We start from the raw sequence: 15,913 nt of genomic DNA, 5'->3' as shown, positions 1-15,913 counted from the left end.
ACAAAATTATTTTAAAATTACAGTTTGCAATTTAGGACTAAAAAATTATTTTAAAATCACCTATCAAAAAGATTTTCTACGAAGTAAAGAAACTATTAAAAGAAGTCAACCTTAGGCCTCCTTATTTATGTAAACAAAAAATAAACTTTAAATATGTTGAATCATTACAAGGACAACTACTAGAACATATTGAAAAGCATATACTTACTAGATAAAAATCTGTAGATTCTAACTGGGGAGAACTTTTCCTAATGCATTCTTCCTGAAAATGCTGGAGGTTTGTAGACAGCCCAATTCCAGAGGTCCGAAGCCTACCTACCCCACGCGTGCTCTGTAACCCGTCTCTGCTTGCGCTCCGGGCCAGCGAAGCAAGAAAACCTATATTATTTACACAACCGACAGGCTCTTTGGAAGCCTTGTTAGCCATTTCTGTGATATCCCGAGCCTCAACTTTAGAAATAATATCAGATCTTTTCCCAGGTGAATCAACTTTCACAGCTCGAAAGCGAGTAGTCCTAGAGAAAGAAGAGTCAGTTATATTTCGAACATCCAATGACCGGAGCACATTTTGTGAAGCAGAAGACTGGAGATTCCGAGACTCAAAACATTTCGACTGTCTCTGTGGCTTCACCAGAGAATGATGGAGTGACATTGGTGTAGAACAGTGAAGAGGTGACAAGAGTCTGCTCTTGTGAGGACTTAATTCACGGTTGTTGAGAACTGTAGTCTCTACTGATTCACCGCTCAACATTCTTGCAACATGTTTAAGATGCTGCTCTGTAGCTTTCAACCCTTTGTCAGGATTTACCTTCCGTGTGCCTTCTAAGCCACTGCTCTGTTCATCAATATTTCCTTCTGAAAACAAAGGAAACGAACCCACTTCAGGTAGAAGTGATTTTTCAGTTACACACTCTTCAGAAGCTGGAAATAAAACAGTGTCATCCTCATTATTAGGTGACAAATTTCCTGAAAAGTGCTTTGTCCGCCTCGGCAGGGATGGTCCAAGATGGAGCACAGAATCAGCAAACTCTTTGTCATTTTCCAACTCCACATGGGTTATCTGAGGTGACAGTTTGGTGCTACCATTGGAATGAGGCAGTGTGTTACTCTCCCAGTTAGCATCTTCCTTCAGGAAATCACCAGTTATAGATGATATGGGTCTATCAGCAGGGGGCAGGGCTGTCAAACTTGAAATTGCATTGCTGGATGTTTCAGGCAGACAGGCATTCCCAGGAGAAGGTAAACAAGACTGCCCAATGTGGGGGAGAACTCGTAACAATCTGTGCCGAGTAGCTGCCGTGGAACTACTAGAAGATCGAGGAGCTACAGGTGGGCGAGGTTTTACCTTGACAGCTTTCTTAGGCTAAAAGAAAAGAGTGAATATATAATTCCTTTACATGAATTCATTGTATTATCCATTTATATAATTCATTTCATGTGCCCATTAATAGAAATTAATGAAGGAAGGAAATGTGATTTGCTGTAACACATTGGCATTTTGATTACCTTAATTTAAAATATTAAAATATTAAGCTTATGGTGGAAAAGAATTTTGCTATCTTCATTAAGTATAATTTTCTGAGAATAATTTTATTTTCTCACTTCTAATTATCAGACTTTTGCTGTAAAGAAACATCATTGATTATATTAGATACCAGAGACCCAGTGCACAAAATTGTGCACTCAGGGGGCCTCAGCCCGGCCTGCGCCCTCTCACAGTCTGGGAGCCCTTGAGGGATGACCGACTGACGGCTTAGGCCTGCTCCCCCACTCATCCTCAGCACTGCCGCAGAAGCGGGAGAGGCTCCCACCACCGCTGCTGCGCTTGCCAGCTGTGAGCCTGGCTCAGGGCTTCTGGCTCAGTGGTGCTCCCCCTGTGGGAGAGCACTGACCACCAGGGGGCAGCTCTTGCATTGAGCATCTGCCCCCCTGGTGGTCAGTGCATGTCATAGCGACTGGTCATTCCACCATTTGGTCAATTTGCATATTAGCCTTTTATTATATTAAATGACACTGCTGACCTATTTTAGATCCCAAACAACTCTTACTAGTAAGATGAGTAAGTGGTTGGCAAGGCAGGTATTACAGAAAAGAGTTAACAGAACTAAACTGCTGTCCTTGAGAAGCCCTGCTTGCAATGCTGGTCCTTGGCTGGTTCTGGGAACTTGTATTGAAGAGGGGTCCCACCGCCCTGAATGATAAGAGTGGCTCATTGTGCTTAACCAGTTTGTGCAAACAACATGGTTTATGCCAAACACCAGCTTTTCTTCTGGGAGTGTGTAATTTGGGAATATGCTAGGAACATAAACAGCCTCTAATAAAACACCTGAGCACAGAGTCTCTAATGTGCCTCCCTAGTAGAAAACATTCTACATGTGCTGACAAAACTGACTGATAGAGGAATTAAGTGCATCCTATGAGACTCCACCAGGAAAGGATCTGGAAAGCTTGTGCCTGGTTTCCCTTTTCCCTTTGCCGGTTTTGCTTTGTACCCTTTCCCTGTAATAAATCTTAGCCATGAATACAACTATATGCTAGTTTATGAGTCTTCCTAGCAAACCATTTAACCTGGGAAACTATGAGTTCCTGATACAGTAGGTTTTAGATTTTAATAAAAGTATCACAACAATTCACAATGTTATGGATAAAGTTGAAAATTAAAGATGATATGAGTATCCGGATGGAGTGGAATACCTGATGACATACCAATACTTCCATCCTAGAAATACAAGAAAGGCTAGATAATTCGGTAGATACCATTTGAGGCAAGAAGTAAGGAGCTAAAAATCCCAAGAAAAAAGAATGTTGGAAAGATATGCTGGCTCCTATAGCTACTTTTATCCTAGGGCCATTGTCTTGCAAATTTGCAATTCTATACTCAGCACAAATATTCTTCAAAAATGAAGGTGGCCTGGCTGGTGTGGCTCAATTGGTTAGAACGTGATACCATACACCAAAAGGTTGTGGGTTCAATTCCTGGTCAGGAGGGCACATACTTAGGTTGCACATGAGAAGGCAACAGATTGATGTTTCTCATATCAATGTTTCTCTCTCTTCTCTCTCTCTCTCTCTGCCTCTTCTCCTCTCTGTAAAATCAATAAGCATGTCCTTGGGTGAGGAATAAATAAATAAATAAATAAATACAGGTGTTGACTTCAGGGCTGTAGAGATCAATGGTGCTTGCCTAAATCTGAATTTCTCCATGAATTCTCCAGAAAACTATACAGATCAACAACATAAGCAAATAAAATCACCCATAAACCATACCTTCATCAAAACTAAACGACAGACAAAATTAACTTAAAATTACCTGTAAGTAGGAAAATACTCAAATCAAGGAAACTCATCTACAAAGCCTATGCCTATGGTGAGAGTGTGGAACAAGACAGAACAGAAGAAAGAAGGAGGGAAGGAAGAGAGGGAGGAGGAAGGAGGGGGAAGGAAACGGAGGAGAGAAAAACAGGTGTGGATAAACTAGGGCTACTGGAACAAATACAAAATAAACCCAAAAAGAGAAAATCCCACTTCATTATGAAAAATGCTGAAAGCAGCAGGTGTAATATCTAGGATACTAAAACACAGGCTACTAGGAAATAAAAAGAAAGTGACTTAAAATGTTCAAGACCTGAGGAGATAGCTTCAAGAAGGCACTTCTGTAGCAAGAAGGGGTGAGCGGAAAGGAAAAGGCACCCATTTAGCACTTGACAGTGAAGGTAAAGAAGGCAGCAGGAAAGTGACAGAAAGAATCCTACACGCACAAAAGGGCATCACAAAATCGTAAACACACCAACCCCACCTTTCAATAAACAGTGCCATTGGTTTAAAACACTGCATTTCACTATGCAGAGAGCAGAGGGTGTACTGAAATCAGTAATTTACTTTGCCACACAAAATCCTCACTTTTGGCCCTAGCTGGGCAGCTCAGTTGGTTGGAGCATCATCCGGTCCACCAAAAGGTTTCGGGTTCGATTCCCAATCAGAGCATATACCTGAAATGCGGGTTCGATCCTCCCATCAAGGCGTGTCGAGAGGAAACCAGGCCATGTTTCTCATGCTGATGTGTTTTTTTTCTCTCTCTAAAATCAATAAACGGGAGAACCAAGATGGCAGCGTAGGTAAAGGCCCGTACTCGCCACCTCCCACAACCACATCAAAATTACAACTAAAATACAGAACAACCATCATTCAGAACTGCCTGAAAGCTGGCTGAGTGGAAGTCCTACAACTAGAGAAGTAAAGAAGAGAGCACAGGGAGACTGGGAGGAGGGCGGAGGCGTGGAAGGGGCTGGTCTGGCACACACTTTCTTAATCAGGAGGGATATCTTCGCTGTGGAGGCTGCCCATGAGGAGCAAGGGGTCTCAGCCCCACACTAGATCCCCACCCCAGGATTCCAGAGCTGGGAAGAGAAGTCCCCATAACTTTGAGCTGTAAAACCAGTGGGGATTGTGGCTGAGTGATATGGAGGCTGCTGGAGACCCAGGTGTTTCCCTTAAAGGGCCGGCGCACAAACTTACTTGGACTTGATCCTCATGAGCTCCAGCACAAGGCAGTTTTGGGGGTCCCAGACACATACAGGGAGCAAATGGATTGTCTGGTATCCGGGCAGGAACTCGGGGACAGCTTTCTCCCAGACGAGGGTGCTCACAGGGGTCATTTGTTCCTGTGCTGGGACCTCCCCTGTCACAGGGCTGACCAGCAGCCATATATGAGCCTTCATCAGCCAGGCTCACACTTTTGCTCCACCCTGGTGATTCCCTGAGACCCTGCCCCATCTAATTTGTGCCCCATACAAGCCGTTTGCAGCAGCTTTTCCATTTGAATGGCCTGTCCTGGTTCAGGCTTCACTTTGCTGAAACAAGCTGCAGCTGGGTCAGCATGCCCCAAACCCAGCAATAAAAGGCCCAAAACCCAGCACTATCACCTGCCTGCCTTGCTTCACAGCTGGGTCCTGCCTGGCACTTCCAAACCCAATACAAATAGCAAGCATCTGCAAATCTCTCTGTAGCACCTGTCGGGTGGCCTCAGGCAGTGGCTGACTTTGGACCTCCCTGGAGGCCCTAGTGCCAGTGCACCCTTGAACAGCTTCAGACCATAACAGATTACAACTTTACACATCCATGAGTGACACTCAAGGGGTAGACTCAGTGAGCAACCACTAACAGAACTAAAGAAAGAAACTGACAAAAACACAATGACAGTAGGGCACCCAAATATCCCATTGACAGTTATGGATATACCAGTAGCATCCAAACAAAAATCAATAAGGAAATATTGGTCTTAAATGACACATTAGACCAAATGAATATAATTGGCATATACAGAGCCTTTCATTCCCGCACACCAGATTATACATTCTTTTCCAGTGCAAATGGAACAGGCTTAAGGATGTACAGTATTCTGCAACACAAAAAGTAACCTCATCAAATTTAAAAAGATGGAAATCATACCAAGCATGTTCTCTGATCACAATGCCTTGAAATTAGAAATCATCTGGGAAAAAGGTGGAAAAACCCACAAATATGTGAAGATTAAACAACATGCTACTGAAGAATGACTGGGTCAAAGAAAGAATAGAAGGAGAGATCAGCCCTAGCCATTGTGGCTTGGTGGTTAGAGTGTCAGTCCTGAAACCTAAGAGTCATGAGTTCAAACCCCTATGTTCACAGCAGCACAATTCACCATAGCTAAGATTTGGAAACAGCCTAAGTGCCCATCAGCCGATGAGTGGATTAAAAAACTGTGGTACATCTACACAATGGAATACTATGCTGCTGTAAAAAAGGAGTTCTTACCATTTGCAACATCATTGATGGGACTGGAAAGCATTATGCTAAGTGAAATAAGCCAGTCAGAGAAAGATAAATATCACATGATCTCACTCATTTATGGAATATAATGAACAACATAAACTGATGAACAAAAACAGATCCAGAGACAGAGAAACATCGATCAGAACGTCAAACCTCAGAGGGAAGGTAGGGGAGGGTGGGAGTAAGGGGGAGAGATCAACCAAAGGACTTGTATGCATGCATATAAGCCTAACCAATGGACACAGACAACAGGGGGTGAGGGCATGAGTTGGGGGATTGAAGCGTTAATGGGGGGATAAGGACACATGTAATACCTTAATCAATAAAGAAATTTAAAAAAAATAAAATATGAAAAAAAGAGTCATGAGTTCAATTCCTGGTCAAGGGCACATACGTGGGTTGCAAGTTCAATCCCCACTCTAGTCAGGATACATGCGGTTGGCAACCAATTGATGTTTCTCTCTCACATCAATGTTTCTCTCTCTCTCTCTCTCTCTCTCTCTCTCTCTCTCCCCTCCATCCCCTGCTCCCTCCCTTCCACTCTCTAAAAATCAATAAATGTATCTTCCGGTGAGGATTAAGAAAACAAAAAACAAAACAAAAAAGGTGAGATCAAATGATACATACACAACTGAGAATGACAACACGACTTTTGGGGTGCAGCAAAAGTGGTAGTAAAAGGGAAGTTTATATCATTGCAGGTTTATCTTAAAAAAGCAAGAAAAATTCCAAATAAACAACCTAACATTATATCTTAAAAAAAAAAAAACTAGAAAAAGAAGAACAAAAAGCAACCCAAAGCCAGTAGAAGAAAGGAAATAATAAAATTAGAGCAGAATTCAATAGAGACCAAAAAGACAACATAAAATATTAATGTAACAAGTAACTGGTTCATTGAAAAGATTAATAAAATTGACAAATTTCTGGCTAGACTCACTAAGGAAAAAAGAAAAAATACTCAAATAGACAAAATCAGAAATACAAAATAAGTTATGGACTCCACAGATATACAAAGGATCATACAGAATACTATAAAAGATTATATGCCACCAAATTCAATAATCTAGAAGAAATGCACAATTTCTTAAAAATATGTAACCAAGAACTGGAATCAAGAACTAACATAAGAGTGGGAACAAAGTAAAAAATGATTTTTAAAGGTTATATTTTCCACAAAAGTAAAAATAAAGCCATTTTTAAAGTGGAAAAAGAGTAAAATAAGTACATGATTTTAACTTAATAAGTGGAGTCAAAAGATATCTTTCAGAGATGGAAAATAAAAGAGTAGAAGGTTAAATAAGGAAAGGCTGATCAAGGCCATGATAAGTGATATTAATATAAAGTTGAACTATAGAAAAAGAAACAAAAGTCTTCTGAAGGACCAAAAAGTACACACACACATACATATCCATACACACTAAAAAACAAGACCATAAACTATAAATATAACAAAATAATAAGACATTGATACCAAATATAAAAGTCACACCAATAAATATCAAAGTAATTAATTAAGTTACCTATTTTTTAAAATTTCAAATTGGTTCACAAGCAAAAACCAACTCCATACTTTATGGAAAACACATACATAAAACAAAGTGTTTCAAAAGTTAATGGAGCCCTAGCTGGTTTGGCTCAGTGGATAGAGTGTCGGCTTGTGGACTGAAGGGTCCCAGGTTCGATTCCAGTCAAGAGAACATACCTCCTGGGTTGCAGGTTCAATCCCACTAGGGAGTGTGCAGGAGGCAGCCAATCAACAATTCCCTCTTATCATTGATGTGTCTAGCTCTCTCTCTCTCCCTTCCTCTCTGAAATCAATAAAAATATATTTTTTAAAAAAAATAATACATTAGAATGAACCAATAACAGATTAGATGAAGCAAAGGGTGCAAATCAGTGATTTGGAAGACAAGGTAGCAGAAAACACCCAATCAGTGCAGAAAAAGAAAAAATAATTTTTAAATGTGGATAGTTTAAGTGACCTCTGAGACAACATCAAGCATAACAACATCCAAATCATGAGGATACCAAAAGGAGAACAGAGAGAACAAGGGATTGAAACCCTACTTGAAAAAAATGACTGAAAACTTCCCTAACACAGTGAAGGAAAAAGACACAGAAAGTCCCAAACAAGATGAACCCCAAGTGACCCACACCAGGACACATGATAATTAAAATGGCAAGGGTTAAAGACAAAGAGAGAATCTTAAAAGCAGCAAGAGAAAAGCAGTTAATAACAGAAACTTTGCAGGCCAGAGGATATTGGCATAAAATATTCAAAATTATGAAAATCAAGGACCTACAACCAAGATTACTCTACCGAGAAAAGCTATCATTTAGAATTTAAGAACAGATAAAGAGCTTCCCAGACAAGAAAAAGCAAAAGAAATTCATCACCACCAAACTGGTAGTACAAGACATGTTAAGGGTCTTTTTTAAGAAGAAAAAGGGGGAAAATATGAATAATAAAAATCGCAATAAAGACATATATATTAACAATCACTTTAAATGTAAATGGGTTAAGTGCTCCAATGAAAAGACAGAGAGTGGCTAAATGGATAAGAAAACAAGACTCTTACATATGCTGTCTACAAAGAACTCACTTCAGATTGAAAGACACACACAGACTGAAAATAAAAGGATGGGATATTTTATGAAAATGGGAACAAACATAAAAAAGTGGGTTAACAATACTTATACCAGACAAAGTAGACTTCAAGTCAAAGGCTATAACAACAAAAGACAAAGAAGAACCCAGCAATTCCACTTCTGGGTATTTATCTGAAGATACCCAAAACACTAAAATGGAAAAAAGATATGTACACCTAATCCTATATAATAAAAGCCTAATATGCTAAGCATCCAGTCGTCCGTTCAACCAATCAAAGCATAGTATGTATGCTAAGGTTGCTCAACTGCTTGCTATGACATGCACTGTACCACCAGGGGGCAGACGCTCCAACCAGTTGGTTAGTTTGCTGTTGGGGTCTGGCCGATCAGGACTGAGACAGACCAGACATGCCCTGGAGCCCTCCTGTGGTCCCTCTCTGACTGGCCAACCTCCTGCATACCTCCCCTGCCCCGGTTGTGCACCTGTAGGGTCCCATGGCCTGGCCTGCGCCCTCTCGAGATCTGGGACCCCTTGGGGGATGTCGGAGAGCTGGTTTCGACCCGATCCTGTAGAACCTCTAGTACCATTATAATCAACCTCGTAATTAATTAATTAATTAATTAATTAACAGTAAAGGAGAAAAGGAACGGCCAGTTAATATAGCCATGCCATTTGTGCCAGAAAACTGCAGTTTAACAAGCTCCAAGGCTGTTCCCCACACATCCTGGAGGAAGGGACTGGATAAAGAATGAACAGACGCATGCCCAGTAAGGTCTGAATGACACAGGGAAGGTGATTATCTATCGATCACACCTGGGAGCAGGTCATTGGCCAGAATAGGCACAGCCACTGTAATGGCACAAAATATGAAATACATAAACTCCTGAATAAATGGAGTTCTCTCTCTTGGCCCTCATTCGCTCCTGGCTCTCTTGTTGCAGGGGGCACACTCCCCTGCATTCACCCACATGGCCCATGGCCATGAGGACCCCACACACAATGGCCTGATGGACTGGAATTAGTCTGATGCTGTGCTGGTCTGATTCCCAACTGCATGTTTTCCAGGACTAATTTAAGTAAGGCAAATGGGACTTTGGAAACCGAGGGATATAATTTCACTCAAATAAAACTTTCTGCCACATCTTATCCTCCCTTGGGGGCCTCTGGAAATTCTTATTCTAGTGGCGCCCCAAGACCCCACCCACTCCCACTAGCAACGGAGAAATTCCCCTCGCACAATTCTCCAATAACACATACATATGGTCATTGCAGCATTATTTACAATAGCCAAGATATGGAAGCAACTTAAATGTCTATCAACAGATGAATGGTTAAAAAAAATAGTGGTGCATATACACAATGGAATATGACTCAGTGATAAATAAGAATAAAATCTTGCCAACTGAAACAAAACGGATGGATCTAGAGCAGTGGTTCTCAACCTTTTTAATGCCTCAACCCTTTAATACAGTTCCTCATGTTGTGGTGACCCCCAACCATAAAATTATTTTCGTTGCTACTTCATAACTGTAATTTTGCTACTGTTAATGAATCATCATGTAAATATCTGTGTTTTCCGATGGTCTTAGGTGACCCTGCTAGCGGTTCTCAACCTGTGGGTCGCGACCACTGCTGTAGAGCCTGTGGGAAGTGAAGTAAGTCATACAGAGAAAGACAAATGACATATAATTTTACTTTTATATGTGAAACCTAAAAATCAAAATGAATGAACAAGTAGAATAGAAACAGACTCATAAATACAGAAAACATTTTGAGAGTTGTACATGAGAAGGGGGGTGAGAGGGTGGGTGAAAAAGGTGAAGGTATTAAGAAGTACAAATAGAGTGTCGGCCCACGTACTGAAAGGTTGTGGGTTCGATTCCCAGTAAAGGGTTGTGGGTTCGATTCACAACCCATGTACCGAAGGGTTGTGGGTTTGATTCACATGGCCGGTTGGGGCACATGCAGGAGGCAGTCAATGATGAGTCTCATATCAATGTTTCTCTTTCCCTCCCTCTCCTCCCTCCTTTCCACTCTTTCTAAAAGTCAATGGAAAAAATATTCTCTGGTGAGGATTAACAACAAAAAGAATGAAAATTGCTATTGATATAATAGTCATGAGAATGTAACATAAACCATAGGGAATATAGCCCTAACTGGTTTGGCTCAGTGGATAGAGCGTCAGCCTGTGGACTGAAGGGTCCCAGGTCCGATTCCGGTCAAGAGCATGTACCTTGGTTACGGGCACATTCCCAGTAGGGGGTGTGCAGGAGGCAGCTGATCGATGTTCCTCTCTCATCGATGTTTCTAACTCTCTATCCCTCTCCCTTCCTCTCTGTAAAAATCAATAAAATATATATATTTTTTAAAAACATAGGGAATATAGTCAATCCTCTCTAATAATAGGCAAATATGCAAATTGACCATACCTCCGACACACCCAGCCCACAAGCCATGCCCACCATCCAATCAGAGCGAGTACGCAAATTAACCCAAACCAAGATGGCTACAGCCACAGAGAGCAAGGTTTCCTAGGTAACAGAGGAAGCCAAGCTTTCTGCCTGCCCTGGCCAGGCCTAAGCCTCCACTCAAGCTACAAAGTTTCAATTATAGAAGGTAAACAAATTCAAACAAATGGCAGCAGAATGGAGCTTGAGAGAGCAGGCCAGGGTTGCCACCGGCAACAGGGGAAGCAAAGCTTTCCACACACCCTGGCTGGGCCCACCCGCTTAAGGCAACAAAGTTTCAATTATAACCCCAACACAAATGGCTTCGGGCCTCGGAGGGAGCCCCAGGCTTGGCTCCGCTCCAGGCTACAAAGTTTCAATTGTAGAAGGAAAATAAATTCCAGATACCAGGGCCTCTGCTTGGGTTGCCAGGGGGCATGGCCAGCCTGCAAACCACCACAGGCCCCTCGCTCAGGCCGCCCCACACCCCAAGGGAACCCCCACCTGATCCAGGACACCCTTCAGGGCAAACCAGCTGGTCCCCACCCCTGTACCAGGCCTCTATCCTATCTAATAAAAGAGTACTATGCAGATTGATCCTCACTGCAACACACAATATAGCTGCCCCCATGTGGTAAAGATCCTGCCCCCATGTGGACACAAGATGGCCACCACAAGATGGCCAGCAGGAGAGGGCAGTTGGGAGGCACCCGGCCTGCAAGGGAGGGCAGTTGAGAGGGACCAAGCCTGCAAGGGAGGGCAGTTGGAGGTGATCAACCCTGCAGGAGAGGGCATTTAGGGGTGACCAGGCTGGCAGAGGAGGGAAGTTGGGGGTGACCAGGCCGGCAGAGGAGGGAAGTTGGGGGCAAACAGGCTGGCAGCAGAGTGGTTAGGGGGTGATAGGCTGGCAGGCAGAAGCGGTTAGGGGCAATCAGGAAGGCAGGCAGGCAAGCAGTTGGGAGCCAGCAGTCCTGGATTGTGAGAGGGATGTTCGACTGCCCGTTTAGGCCCGATCCCTGGGATCGGGCCTAAACGGGCAGTCGGACATCCTTCGAGGGGTCCCAGATTGGAGAGGGTACAGGCTGTGCTGACGGACAACCCCCCTCCGTGCACGAATTTCATGCACCGGGCCTCTAATAATATTATAACTATGCACAGTGTGAGATGGGTACTAGAGTTACTGGGTAATCACTTTGTAAGTTACATAAATGTCTAATCACTGGGCTATACACCTGAAATTAATATATAATATTGCTCATCAACTGTAATTAGAAAAAAAAAGAACATTTGACAGAAAGGTTGAGAGCTAGAGCTCTCACAACTATCATATACCAGCCAGGGACCTTGGTCAAGTCTGGTCATTTCTCTCAATCTCAATATCACCACCAATAAAATAGGGGTAATCCTTATTTTATTAATTATTCATGAGACAGCACATAATAAGTAATGAAAGAAAATGGTGCAAGTAAAAAGATGCAGTGATTTTTTAATTGTTTTATTATTTAAAGTATTACATATAGTAGTACATATATCTCATTTTTTCCCATTGACCTTCCCCCAGCATCCCCTACCCCCTGTCGCATGCCCTCATCCCACCCACCACCCCCCTCCCAGTGTCTTGTGTCCATTGGTTGTGCTTATATGCATGCATACAATTCCTTTGGTTGATCTCTTTCCCCTCTCCCCAACACTCCCCAGCCTTTCCGCTGTAATTTGACAGTCTGTTCGGTGCTTTACTGCCTCTGTATCTATCTTTTTGTTCATCAGGTTATAATGTTCTTTATTTTCCATAAATGAATGAGATCATGTAGTATTTTTCTTTCATTGCCTGGCTTATTTCACTTAACATAATGCTCTCCAGGTCCATCCATGCTGCTGTAAATGGTAAGAATTCCTTCTTTTTTATAGCAGTGTAGTATTCCATTGTGTAGATGTACCATAGTTTTCTAATCCACTTATCTGCTGATGGGCACTTACGCTGTTTCCAAATCTTAGCTATGGTGAATTGTGCTGCTATGAACATAGGGGTGCATATATCCTTTCTGACTGGTGTTTCTAGCTTCTTGGGATATATTCCTAGAAGTGGGATTACTGGGTCAAATGGGAGTTCCACTTTTAGTTTTTTGAGGAAACTCCATACTGTTCTCCACAGTGGCTGCACCAGTCTGCATTCCCACCACCAGTGCACAAGGGTTCCTTTTTCTCCGCATCCTCACCAGCATTTGTCGTTTGTTGATTTGTTGATGATTGCCATTGACAGGTGTGAGATGGTACCTCATTGTTGTTTTGATTTGCATTTCTCCAATAATTAGTGACTTTGAGCATGTTTTCATATGTCTCTTGCCCTTCCTTCTGTCTTCTTTGGAAAAGATTCTATTTAGGTCTGTTGTCCATTTTTTTATTGGATCATTTATCTTCTTTTTATTAAGTTGTATAAGTTCCCTGTAGATGTTGGAGATTAAACCTTTATCAGTGATAACATTTGCAAATATGTTCTCCCATACAGTGAGCTTTCTTGTTGTTTTGTTGATGGTGTGTTGTTGTTTTTTTGTGGGTTTTTTGTTTTTTTTTTTTTGCTGTGCAAAAGCTTTTTATTTTGATGTAGTCTCATTTGTTTATTTTCTCTTTAGTTTCCATTGCCCTAGGAGCTGTATCAGTGAAGAAATTGCTTCGGCACATTTTAATGATGTTGATTCTACCAATCCATGACCATGGTATGTTCTTCCATCTGTTTACGTCTTCCTCTATCTCTTTTTTCAGTGTCCTGTAGTTTTCCATGTATAGGTCTTTTACCTTCTTAGTTAAGTTTATTCCTAGGTATCTTAATTTTTTTGGTGCGATGGTAAATGGGGTTGCTTTTTTAGTCTCTCTTTCTGTAAGTTCACTATTAGTGTATAGAAATGCCATAGATTTCTTGGCGTTAATTTTGTATCCTGCTACATTGCCGAATTCATTTATTAAGTCTAATAGTTTTCTGATGGAGTCTTTCCGATTTTTTATGTACAATATTATGTCATCTGCAAATAAGGACAGCTTTACTTCTTCTTTTCCAATTTGGATGCCTTTTATTTCTTCTTCTTGTCTAATTGCAATGGCTAATACTTCCAGTACTATGTCGAATAGGAGTGGTGAGAGTGGACATCCCTCTCTTGTTCCTGTTCTTAGGGAAAAGGGTTTTAGTTTCTGCCCATTGAGTATGATGTTGGCTATGGGTTTGTCATATATGGCTTTTATTGTGTTGAGGTATGATCCTTCTATTCCCACCTTGCTGAGAGATTTTATCAAGAAAGGGTGTTGGATTTTGTGAAATGCTTTTTCTGCATCAATTGATATGACTATGTGATTTTTATCTCTCAATTTGTTTATGTGATGTATCATGTTTACTGATTTGCAGATATTATACTATCCTTGCATCCCTGGGATAAATCCTATTTGGTTATGGTGTATGATCTTTCTGATGTACTGCTGGATCCGATTTCCTAGAATTTTGTTGAGGATTTTGGCATCGATGTTCATGAGGGATATTGGTCTGTAATTCTCTTTCATTATGTTGTCTTTATCTGGTTTTGGTATTAGGGTGATGCTGGCTTCATAGAAGGAGATTGGAAGTGTTCCTTCCTCTTGAATTTTTTGGAATATTCTGAGGAGGATAGGTTTTAGTTCTTCCTTGAATGTTTGGTAAAACTCCCCTGTGAAGCTGTCTGGCCACGGGCTTTTGTTTGCTGGAAGCTTTTTGATGATTACTTCAATTTCTTCCATAGTTATTGGTCTATTGAGATGTTTAGATTCTTCCTGATTGAGTTTTGGAAGGTTGTATTTTTCTAGGAATATGTCCATTTCCTCTAGGTTGTCCAGTTCGATGGAATACAGTTGTTCATAGTATTTTTTAACAATCCTTTGTATCTCAGTGGGGTCTGTTGTTATTTCACCTCTTTCATTTCTGATTTTGTTTATTTGGGTCCTCTCTCTTTGCTTCTTGGTGAGCCTGGCTAGAGGTTCATCAATCTTGTTTATCCTTTTAAAGAACCAGCTCTTGGTTTTGTTGATCTTTTGTATTGTTTTTTTGGTCTCAATGTCATTTATCTCTGCTCTGATCTTTATTATTTCCTTCCTTCTGCTTACACTGGGCTTTTCTTGTTGCTCTCTTTCTAACTCTTTGAGTTGTAGGGTTAGGTAGTTTATTACCATTGTTTCTTGTTTTTTGCAGTAGGCTTGTAGAGCTATGAACTTCCCTCTCAAGACTGCTTTCGCTGTGTCCCATAGATTTTGGATTGTTGTGTTTTCATTGTTGTTTGTTGGCATGATGTTTTTTATTTCTTCTTTGATATCTCTGGTAACCCAGTCATTGTTTAATAGCATGTTATTTAGTCTCCATGTGTTTGATTTTTTTTTGGATTGTTTTTATTGTAGTTGATTTCCAGTTTTATGCCACTGTGATCTTAGAAGATGCTTGGTATGATTTCTATCTTCTTGAATTTGAAGAGACTTTGCCTGTGACCTATCTTTGAAAATGACCCATGTACACTTGAGAAGAATGTATATTCTGTGGCTTTGGGGTGAAATGTTCTGAAGATGTCAATTAATTCCATCTGGTCTAGCGAGTCATTTAGGATTGATGTTTCTTTGCTGATTTTTTGTTTAGAGGATTTGTCCAATGGTGATGGTGGGGTATTAAAGTCTCCTACTATGATTGTATTGCTGTCAATCTCTCCCTTGATATCCTCCAGTGGTTTTTTTTTATGTATTTGGGTGCTCCTGTATTGGGTGTGTATATGTTTGCCAGAGTTATTTCTTCTTGTTGGATTGCTCCCTTTAGTATTATGAAGTGGCCTTCCTTATCTCTTTTTATGTCCTCCACTTTGAGATCTAATTTGTCAGAAGTAAGTATTGCTACCCCAGCTTTTTTTTCATTGCCATTCACCTGAAAAACCTTTTTCCATCCCTTCATCCTCAGTCTGTGTGCATCTTTTTTTCTGAGGTGGGTTTCTTGTAGACAGCAGATATATAGGTCATGTTTTCTTATCCAATCTGTTACCCTATGTCT

At 41.2% G+C, this 15,913-nt stretch overlaps 1 protein-coding gene across 2 annotated transcripts in view; it reads right to left on the bottom strand.

The window, feature by feature from the left end:
* Positions 1 to 15,913, bottom strand: part of ZFAND4 (zinc finger AN1-type containing 4) — a 118,858-nt gene that overhangs the window by 17,751 nt on the left and 85,194 nt on the right. For both annotated transcript variants that reach the window (XM_054729223.1, XM_028156868.2), the window contains one exon: positions 209 to 1,363. In XM_054729223.1, coding sequence (XP_054585198.1) covers positions 209 to 1,363 — 1,155 coding nt within the window. The remainder of the gene's footprint in view (positions 1 to 208; positions 1,364 to 15,913) is intronic.

Source organism: Eptesicus fuscus, chromosome 17, assembly GCF_027574615.1.
Source record: "Eptesicus fuscus isolate TK198812 chromosome 17, DD_ASM_mEF_20220401, whole genome shotgun sequence".
Lineage (NCBI taxonomy): Eukaryota > Metazoa > Chordata > Mammalia > Chiroptera > Vespertilionidae > Eptesicus > Eptesicus fuscus.
This window is presented reverse-complemented; position numbering and strand designations above follow the sequence as displayed.